Here is an 11,240-nt window from a genome sequence, read left to right on the forward strand (position 1 = left end):
GGCCCCGGTGTTATTCCGGGAGAAGAAGGACGGCTCGCTCCGTATGTGCGTAGACTACCGGGGGCTGAACGCAATCAGCACGGAGTACAAATACCCCCTCCCCTGATGAAGGACTTGATGTCGCATCTGTCGAAGGGGAGGGTGTTCACAAAACTGGACTTGCGCGAAGCCTACTTCAGAGTTAGGATCCGCGCAAAAGATGAGTGGAAGACGGCGTTCAACACCCCGCTCGGAAGCTACCAGTTTTCCGTGATGCCGTTCGGATTAAAAGGGGCCCCAGGGGTATTTATGCAGCTAATAAATGAGGTGCTGCACGACCTACTCTACCGGGGCGTCCTGGTCTACCTGGACGACATCCTCATCTACACCGAGACCCTGGCGGAGCACTTGAGCCTGGTGCGCACGGTGCTCCAGAGACTGCTGAAGGCACAGCTGTACGCAAAGCTCTCGAAATGCGAGTTCCATCGAGAGCAACTAGATTACCTCGGCTACCGAATATCCAGCCGGGGAATTGAGATGGACCCGGCGAAAGTAAGGGATGTCCTGGGCTGGGAAGCGCCGCGAACCCGGAGGCAACTCCAAAGCTTCCTAGGGTTTGCGAACTTCTATCGTCAGTTCATCCCGAACTTCGCCCAAATCGCCCTTCCCCTAACCGACCTGCTAAAAACCAAGGGCACTGGGAAACCCCCAAGCCCAGCATGGCACTCGCGTGGACTGCAGAATGCCAGGGGGCGTTTGAGGAACTAAAACAGCGGTTCACCGCGGAGCCGATCCTGCGCCATCCCGACCCAGACCGGCGGTTTATAATCCAAGTGGATGCATCAGACGTGGCAACGGGAGCAGTCCTGCTCCAACCCAGCCCGGAGGGGGCCATCCACCCGTGCGCCTACGCCTCCCGCAAATTCACCGAGACGGAGAGGAGGTGGATGGTGTGGGAGAAAGAGGCGTACGCGGTCAAGTGGGCGCTGGCCACGTGGAGGCATCTACTGGAGGGGGCAACTGAACCGTTCGAGGTGTGGACGGACCATAAGAACCTCGAGGCCCTGAAGACCCCGCGTAAGCTATCCCCCAAACAGGCACGGTGGTCCCAATACTTCGGGAGGTTCAGGTTCACACTGAAACACATCCCCGGGAAGCGCAACTTCTTAGCGGATGGACTGTCTCGCATGCCCCAACACGCCAGCCTACGGGAGGAGATCATGGACTCCGTCATCCCCGCCAGCAGGCTGGCTGCAAAGGCGGTGACCCGAAGCCAGACCAAGGGGGAGCGACGGGACGCGGCGTCTGAAGTAAGGCAAGGGTTCGCGGAGGCGGCGGAGCGGGACGATTGGCTCAAGCAGAACCGAGAGGCGCTAACCGGCCAAGAGGGGTTGTGGTGGCACGAAGGAAAGCTGTACGTGCCCGAGGGTTGCCGACGGGAGGTCATGGAGAGAGCCCACGACAGCCGGAGCGCGGGGCATTACGGCTTCGTAAAGACACTCCACTTAATCCGGCGGCAGTTTTGGTGGCCCACGCTCCGGAAGGACGTGGAGGCGTACTCGGTGGGTTGCCCGGTGTGCGCAACAGCGAAAGGAGCCAAAGGCAAACCTAGAGGCCTACTCCAGCCGGTAGCGGAACCCGACGGCCCTTGGCAAGAGGTCGCCATGGACTTCATAGTGGAGCTCCCGGAGAGTAAGGGGAAGACCGCCATTTGGGTGGTCACGGACTTATTCTCCAAACAAGCGCACTTTGTAGCGTGCCGGCGAGTCCCCACGGCCGAGGGGCTGGCGAGACTGTTCGTGCAACATGTCTACCGACTCCACGGTGCACCTCGACGTATCGTCAGCGATCGGGGCGGCAACTTCATCGCGCGGTTCTGGCGGGAGTTCCTGAAGCGGGTGGGGACGAAACAAGCCCTATCCTCCGCGGCGCACCCGCAGACGGACGGAGCCACGGAACGCCTGAACGGGGGGCTCGAACAGTACCTGCGCTGCTACGTGGGGCACCAACAGGACGATTGGGCGGAGCTACTACCATTCGCGGAGGTGGCATACAACAACGCCGTCCACAAGAGCACCGGGTTCTCTCCGTTCAAAGTAGCCACCGGGAGAGATTTCGTCCCCATGCCGGAGCTGCCTCAGCCGGAATCCCAGATCAACTCCCTGGACGCCTGGTTCGCCCAAATCGACGAGACCCGACGAGCGGCGCACGCGGCATTGCAAAGAGCCAAAGCCGACTACAAGAAGCACGCGGACCGCAAGAGGCTCCCCGAGGAAAAGTGGAAAGTGGGGGACCAGGTGTATCTGTCAACCAAAAACCTAAAGACGCACCAGGCATCGAAAACTCAGCCCGAGGTTTGTGGGGCCGTTCCCCATTTCGGAGGTCATCAATCCGGTGACCGTCAGGCTGACGCTCCCGAAAAGCCTCGGGAAGATCCACCCGGTGTTCCATTGCAGCCTGCTAAAGTTGCACCAGCCGGGGAACGCCTGGCACAAGGCGGAGGGAGTACCACCACCCATCATGGTCGGGGGGGAGCAGCATTTCGAAATCAACTGGATACTGGACGCCCGGAGGCACAAGGGGCAGACCCAGCTCCTAGTGCAATGGAAACATTTCCCCAAGTCCCACAGCGAATGGGTGAGTAAAACCCACATAAGGGCGCCGGACCTAGTGCGGGACTTTTACAGTAAATACCCCGGGAAGCCGAAATAGGACCGAGGGGGGGGAGTTGTCGTCAGGGGGGCAGCATGTCAGGTTCGGTCAGCACGAGGCTTCAGGGAAGCACGGGGTTGCAGGGAAGCTCGCAACCAGACCACGCGGAATCCACCGGCGGTAGCTAGCGGGGAAAAGAGGAACCGAAAGCGCCGCTAATTAACGAGCCACCTGCGGCCAGCTAAACAGGAAAACCGCAGCGGAAGCTTTTAACTATGAACTGATAACGGCGCGAGCAAGCAAGGAACGGGGCCGCAGGGCAGCGAAACAAGATCGCAATGCAGCACAGAACCCGCGGGTCTGCACGTAGCAGGGAGGGACCAACCCAGCCGGAGGGGGACTGGCAATCAAGGACAATGGACTCTGACCGACCCTGCCATCATGAACGATCAGGGGGGACATTGGGGGGCCTAATAGCCCACAGCCGCAACGCGATCACGAGGCGGGAAAAAGCGCGGGAAGGGGGGAATATAACAAGTGATGCAATTGTACCAAGCCAGTCCTGGCTTTGCTTGTGACTACTACGTTACGCATGAGTAAACCTTCTTTGTGAACCACACGTGTCACGAGAGTTTCTCTGTCGAACGGGGCAAATCTCACAGCTTGTTTGGAAAGCAAAACTGATGTTTGCGCCCCCAGCCTATTACCTTAAACTTAAATGTCAGGAACTAAATCTAGGACTTTCTACATAAAGAACAAGTGATCTATCACTGAGTTCCCTGAAAATGCTATGGAAAAATATTGCTGAAATGACATTTAAAAATGACAACAAAACAGAGAGAGAGGGAGTGAGAAACAATGTGCTGAAATGTTTTTCTAGAACACCTTGAGGAGTCTGCAAAATGTTGATCAATAAATAGGTTATTTATCTCATACTTTGATTTGGATGAATCTGGGCATTTTTTTGGTTTTCATGGTCACCTCTTTAATGAGTTACCTGTTTATATTAAAACAATTCATAATAATCAATATTATTGCTAGAGCATAAATGTGTAAAAATATCTAGGAATATTTTTGCCTGTTGGGAAATAATTTGGGATACTCCAGTCTAGGTTCTAAATGTTAATTATATTGGAGGACACGCCCTCAATTTCAGATCTCTTGAAGTTTTGTGGACTTCAACTCCCAAACTTTTCAGCAAAGGCCAACATCCCAGAGTCATATAAATATGTGGCAGCATATAAATTTCATAAATAATTTAAATAAATAAATGTAGGCTATGGAATCCTGTTAATTGACGTTATCACATCTAGTGGAAGTTTGGACATCTAGTTCACATCTAGAACTACTTGATAGTATTAAGTTTTTGATCAGATAAACTTTAAGAATACCATAATGAGAATTGAAGAAGGAAAAAAAAATGTTCAGACTCCCTCACTGGCCCAACAATTCCATGGTAGCAACAGTGGAAATTTTACTACTTCTAAACTTCACCAGCTTGCTGCAACCATGGTGGGAGATGGATGAATTAACTGCCTCACCAGTTTTGAGTCTTCTCTGAAGCTCTTTCAAAGCAACAGAAAAGTTTAGGAGATGGTGTGTCCCTGTCTGAATCCAGAACGCCCTGTTTCATTCCCCCAATGTTACCGGCTTTCCATGGGTGTATTAGAAACAGGGGCATTCTGCCATCAGAACTCTTTCCCTGTCAACACAGAAAGATACTACTTCCTACAGCTGTTCAACGAGTAAAATGTCTGCTGTAGTATTACACTCTTATAGAGTGTAGAAATTATGAATATTTCATTTTCCAAATTAACAAAATACCAAAATCCTATATCACCAGGCACAAACACACACATACACAGAAATGCATATTGAAAGTTTATTGTAAATATTAATTTCAGTTGAGCTTTTCTGATTTTTGGTCTTTCAGAAAATAGTCTTATCTGAGGAAAAAAGCCATTTATTCCCAAAGATAAAAACAAGACCCAAAGCAGAAAAAAAAAAAAAAAGTTCCACTCACCTCATCTTCAGTAAAGCAGATTCTTCCCTTATCTTTGGATAAATTGTGGAATGCCTCTGATGAATAGAAAATGAAATTATTTTGAGGATGGTAAAGAAGAGTTTGAAAAAGTAACAATTTATAAAATACTGCAAGTAATATCCTTTTTATTTATTGTAAATTCAGTCAACATTTGAAAAAATACAAAAACTCAAGCTTAAAAAACAATTATGCAAATGTAAAATTTCAAGACTTCAGATTTTTCATAAAATAATCAGGAAACCATGTGTACAGATAGCCCACACAGGTCTGATCCAGTCTAGGGCCCTGGCATGTGCTCATTCCAAGCCATGACAAGGTCCTCCACCAAACCATGTGCCAGATTTTTGAGAGACACCCCAAGCTCCCTCTGAAACCATACTGGGTCCATTAGTCACCTGGGGCAGGCCAATCAAATAGGCTCTGCCTTCCTGCAGTAAGGGATGGCTGAGGAGAACTCTAGGGCCAAGGGGGAATGATCTGCCCATGCCAAGGAACTAATGTTAACATCCTCCAACTCTAGATCATGACACCACTGCCCCAAGACAAAAACCAGATCCAATGTGTGACTCCCCATGTGAGTTGGGCCTTGAATAAGTTGCCATGGTCCAAGGTTGCCAAGGGGGCCATGAACTCCTGAGCTACCTCAGATTCCATGCCCAGAGAATATCATCTAGCACATTAGAACTATCTCTAGTACAGAGAGTTTTTAAGTATCTAGATATATACTTACCAAACAACCTGAAATAACTTTTTAATATTAGCTATAGAGTAGCATTGTGGGGGGAGGGGGAAGTAATCAAGAACATAAGTTCAAGAAAACAATTTTTATTAGATCTGTGCAAGGAAGCATTTAGCTCAACAAGGTACTTCAGGCTGTAAAGGCAACACAACATGCCTCAATAAGGCAAAGAACACTAATAAGAACTAATAATGACAATTCTTTGGAATTTCCAGTTTTAAGAAGCACTAACAAGGATGGCCATTATTCCCCATTTTCTTTAAGTGAATTACAGAAACATTTGCAATAGCATTACAGATGAACAGCCACATCCAAGGAGTGAATATAGAGAGCAAAAAACTATGTATTTAATGTATGTTACAGATGATAAGGTCCTTATTATTTCAAATCCAGTAAATTCAGCTAAACGTATTTAAAAACAGCTTGGAAATTTTACTATAATATCAGGCCTATCAATTTATTATAAAAACATCTCAATTAATTTGCATCCATAACCAAAATAATAATATCATCAAGCATGTTAGAATTGTCTCTAATATAAAAATATTTTTAGTAAATAGACATAAACCAAAAAACCTTAAAATTATTTAATGTTAATGATAGAGAAAAAAATGGGGAAGGGGAATAATCACAGGATATGATACAATAGAATAAACTGTATCAGTGTTTTAGGCCAGATTGCATCATTTTAAATCTCTTTCTAATCTGACCTTTTTATTCCATAGCAATCCAATGGCTATCTTGGATGAAGACAAAAACATTTTGGCAGAGAAATAATGAAGCCGTTTGTTGTAAAACATCAAAATCAAGAACAGAAATAATTCAGATGCATCACAGACTACAGAAGAATGGGGAATATCATCCTTGAAACTGTATTATCAACAACACAACTAGGCTATATCATTCCATTCATTCTGGAAGATTTGACAAAGCAATGGATGCAAATAGAAAATATTCAATATTTGGATTATTGTCTAAGCTCTGTCTTTTTCTTCCAAGAAGGTGTCTATAAAATGAACATAGACTTCTAGGTGAGATATGGCGAATTGAAGATGGTGCCACAAAAGCAGAGCCAACAACTGCAGCAAAGACCAAGGAACCGGTGAGTAAACCAGTTCCTTGGAACCTCTCTGGATAAGGAGAGGATGGAAGATCACCACATGTGCTCCAGATGGCTGCTTCTCATGAAGAGACCACAGGACAGTAGCTTTTCATATGTTTGAGCACCAGGAGATGATGGGACCAGCCATCTTGCTCACAACCACAGCAAAGCCTTTTAAAGGACACTAAGTTAGCAAATCTCACTTTCTAATCACTTTTGGAAATTGCCTATTAACCATCTTAAAGCTAATAGACACCTTTGGAATGACAAGTTTGAAAAGTCTTCATCATGTGAGTTTATCTGCAACTCTGAATAAAAGAAAAATTAATTATAAACTTAACTTAAAGAATTTGAAATAAACAGCAAAAAGCTAAATAAGATTTAGATCTAAGAAAGTTATAAACAGATTAAGGGTCCATATAAATTTGGAATATTGACTTTTACTATAAGATTTTGGAATTAATTATAAAAAAAATAAACAGCTTCTCCTGGGAAACAGACTTATTTTGGCTACCTTGGTTATTGTAAGCCATAACAAAGATAAGTGATGATTTTAGAAACTGGACGCTAGAGGGGAATAAAGATTTTAAGCAGAAGAAAATATATATATATATATGCCTGTTCCTGATGTCAGTTAATATTGAGACTTACAGAATGACACAAGACATTATAACATCAGAAATATTAAAGTAGATTTTTGAAGAATGGAGCCAGAAATTACTAACTACAATAATATCAATGCTGTAAGTAATGATGTCTGCTTCTATGGATAGACTATGTCTAAAAGATGTTAATGAAGGAATGACAGATGTGGAATAAATTTTATCTGACAAGACAGAGAAAGTACTGAAGGTGGAACTACAAATGACAGACCAAGATAATGATTTGGAAAAAGATGCTTTACTGGATATATAAAAGCAGCTGACTGATGTTTTAAAAATTAAAAGGGAAATACAAATGGTACGGAGAATGTCCTGGAAAATATTTTCTTATTGGACCTTCAAAAGAGGCTTGTTAAAGCCTTGAAGAAACCTCTCCCAAGGGATAAAGAAGAACTGAAGGGAAATCAAATCCAACGAAGTTATTAAATTTGTTTATACTTGTGATAAAGGATGGAAGTCATTTCTTTATATTTTTTTCCTTTATTATATTATATTCTTTTCTTTTTCTTCTTTCTTTTTCTTTTTCTTTTTTCCTGCACTTTTTAATTCCTTTTTCCATTATTTTCTTTTTCTTTAACTTTAGTTTGTATTAGCTTTTACTATTGTAATAAAAATTCTTAATAAAAATTATATTAAAAAATAGAAAATGATGAAATAAATAATGAGTTTAGTCAAGTTATAATCTGATACAGTATGTAAAACAAGACAATCAGCACTTATTCCAAGTACTATGTTTAAGGATACAGTTTCTTTGAGTTTGGGATGTTGTCCTTTTCTTTGATGTGTGTAACGTCAGAACCAATCTACATGTGCAAAACCAAGACATAATTCACAACATCAAAGTAAATTATAGAAACAGTGTCACACTCCAAGGGAAGAGAGAAATTACATGCATAAATGGCTGACTTGGTTGTTTACGGCTTTTAGCAACAATTTGAACACGCACCAAACTTTAAAAGGTGCATTATGCCTTATAATCATATGGTGAATAATTTTTTCCCTAGTTCTAATTAAACTGTTCTAAACTGGCTTCACTTAAGCTGCAGGCTTAGAAAATTCTTAGCCAAGAATTCTCAGACCAAAATAGCTAGTCTTAATGGTGTTTGAATCTGCTTTTTCTCTTCCTCCATTTACTATGAATGATAAAAGAGGAGATTATTTTGATTTAGGTATTATTAGCATGATTATCCAAGGAAGAAAAGCCTATTTATTTATTTAACTATGTGTTCTCGATTTATGCTTCTGGTATACTGCCTTTCTTTTCATTTAGCCCAATAATCTTTTCCTGAGAAAACCCCACAGGCAGCGTATAATGCACTTTAAACTTTCAGTAAAATAGTAACTGAAAAGAATTTGTGAATTTTAGGTGCTTAGCTTGGAAGTGCGAATACTTTTTTTAGTAGCTTTTGAAAGGTATTTTTTCCCCGCTGGCAATCTAAGACACTTTCATTAAATACGTATCCTTTCAAGTAAGAGTATTTTAGCATCTGTGAGATGAAGAAATAAAGGAAATGTCCTATAATGTAGTTTGTAGTTTATGGTTTAAAAAAACATGGTGTTTTTCAGGGTGTTTTCAGCAGTTCTACCTGGTAAAATCCAGTCTAGGGGAGAGATCAAAGATACGATAATGAAATAGCACAGTTGCAACATCACCTTTCCTTTTGTCCTGATTTTCCAGTTCATCAGAACATAAGCAAAACTTTTGACAATCAGGGCAAAAGCTTATCTAGGCTCATCCTTCTGTGACACACTAGCCAACCAGATGGAAGTTCATAAGTAGGATATGTGGGATATCTCTTGTACTTCAACTGCTATTTAAGCCCTGCTGCTTATGATTCTATAGCTGTCAAAACTCCATTTAAGAGTATCCAGTGTCCAGATCATAGGAAATACATATGAAAACCATATCTCTTCACATACTTCACAACTTGTTTTAAAGGAAATCAAAATGTTTATCTCTTTATCTGCCCACAATAATCCTATGAGGTAGGCTGGGCTGAGTGAGAATGACCAGCCCAGGATCACCCTGTGAGCATCTATGATGAAGGTGGACTTGATCTTGAGTCTCCCTAGTCCTGGTCCACTACACCACATTGGCTCTCAAGATTATTGTGGGCAAAAACTGGAGGAGAGAGCATTATGTATGCCATCTTGATCTCCTGGAGGACAAACAGGATATAAATCTAATGAACACTGTGCCGGCCAGTTTCATCTCATACGGTTAAATACAGATCAAGAATCTACACTTTATTGTAGAGTATAGATCAAAACTCCAAGAGAACATTTTAATATCTGTTGGGACCATGTAGGTACAAATTTAAAAACAAGCAAACAATTAGGAGGTAGTTTTAGACAAAAAGAAAGGCTTGGTGCTTATACTTCACAACTTGTTTTAAAGGAAATCAAAATGTTTCAAGGATGTATTTCATTACTCTTTACTTGAAAAGAACAATATTATTATGGTGCCAAAAATATTCTGCATTTCGTTACTGTTAATCATTTAATCTGAAGGAAGTTACTTTCCTTTTTTTTTTCCAAAGGAGAAGATAACTTTAGTGAAATTCCTAGGAGAGGACCATCGTATTCTTGCATTTATTTTACACAGAGTGAGTGTGTGTGTGTGTGCATCTGTGTGCACATGTGCATGGTCTGTTAACATTTGTCTCTCCAGCAGTCAGCAATGTCCCAATTTCCCATGCTTCAGTTGGGAAGCCATCATGAGGGAATTTTCCCCATGTAGGATTGTTTAGATTAATCAGTGTCGGCTTCTGAATGATGGAGAAATGTATTACAAAATAAATATCATCAGCACCATCCATTACTTTGCAACTGTAAATAAGCTCATCAGCCCCAATAAAAGAATTTCTAAAACAACTGTAAAATATCTTAAGAATGAAGGAGAAAAACTGAAACTTCTTTCACAAAGCAAGAACATTGTCAGGATATTAAAAAATGGATGGTGGAACAGCATTGTATCATACACTTGATTGTTATTCTATGAAGGTTGGACGAATAGTAATGCCTACACCTCCAAAACTTTAGTTTAAATAGGAATATTTTAATAAATAAAACAGAAAATAATCCTTGAAATGAGCTCCTCTGTTACCTATATTTACTTCTCTACATAATCACCGTCATATGCTACACACTTCTGCCAACAAAAGACAAGCTTCTTAAAGGTGTCATGAAAGAGCTCCACACTTCGTCCTTTCTCCCTCTTCATTTGAGTCAGATGGATGTTCACAATGGTTTTCCTTCAATTTTGGGAAAAAATGGAGGTCACATGGCACCAAGCCTGGACTATATTATAGATGGAATACTATGGTGGGATCTAACTTTACAATTGTCATTTGGGTGGCTTTTGAGGTGTGAGGCTTAGGACTGTCATGTTGCAGCAATATTTCCTTCTCGAGCTTCTGAACTCTGCTTAATCATTGTTTCAAAGTTTTGAGTGCTGCAGTGTAGCACTCTGAGTTGATAGTATGCCAATTTCAAGGAAATTCACATGAATAACATCACCTGCATCCTCATAAACTGTAACTATGAGCTTTCTTGCTGAAGCCTGGATTTTGATTTTTTTTTTTTTAAGTGAAGCTATGTGATGAAATTCCATGGATTGACACTTCATTTCTGGATTATAATGATGAGCCCATGTGTTGTCAGCTTCCTCACCTTCATTCTTGTAGCATGACAGTGGCTGCCAATTTAAACTCTTGAACCTTTCATCTCTTCCAACAGTATGTGAGGAACCCATTTTACACAAAAAATCCAATATTGAAGAACATCAATAATGTAACTCATATGCTCCTGTGAAATGCCAAGCTTGACAGCCATTTCTCCATTGATTGTCCTTAATCAGTTCATCAACCTTTCTCATGTGAAACTTCTCAGTTGCTGTCACAATCTGTCCACTTCATTCTCAGTAACATAAATCTGCTCTTTTTAGTTCACCATCTTTACATTTTTTGGCTCAGCAATTCCCAGTACTCATATCAACAAAATTATGATAATAAACAACTTGTCATACTTTAGCAGTCAAACATTCAGTCACAGCATATTGCT

At 42.1% G+C, this 11,240-nt stretch overlaps 1 protein-coding gene across 4 annotated transcripts in view; it reads right to left on the reverse strand.

The window, feature by feature from the left end:
- The window catches only part of LOC103049048 (calpain-13-like), a 100,206-nt gene that overhangs the window by 8,624 nt on the left and 80,342 nt on the right, over positions 1 to 11,240 (reverse strand). For all 4 annotated transcript variants that reach the window (XM_088145863.1, XM_088145852.1, XM_088145845.1 and 1 more), the window contains one exon: positions 4,655 to 4,710. In XM_088145863.1, coding sequence (XP_088001989.1) covers positions 4,655 to 4,710 — 56 coding nt within the window. The remainder of the gene's footprint in view (positions 1 to 4,654; positions 4,711 to 11,240) is intronic.

Source organism: Python bivittatus, unplaced genomic scaffold (genome assembly GCF_059951505.1).
Source record: "Python bivittatus isolate LINGU-HERP-01145 unplaced genomic scaffold, Pbiv_v1 ctg000020_np1212, whole genome shotgun sequence".
NCBI lineage: Eukaryota > Metazoa > Chordata > Lepidosauria > Squamata > Pythonidae > Python > Python bivittatus.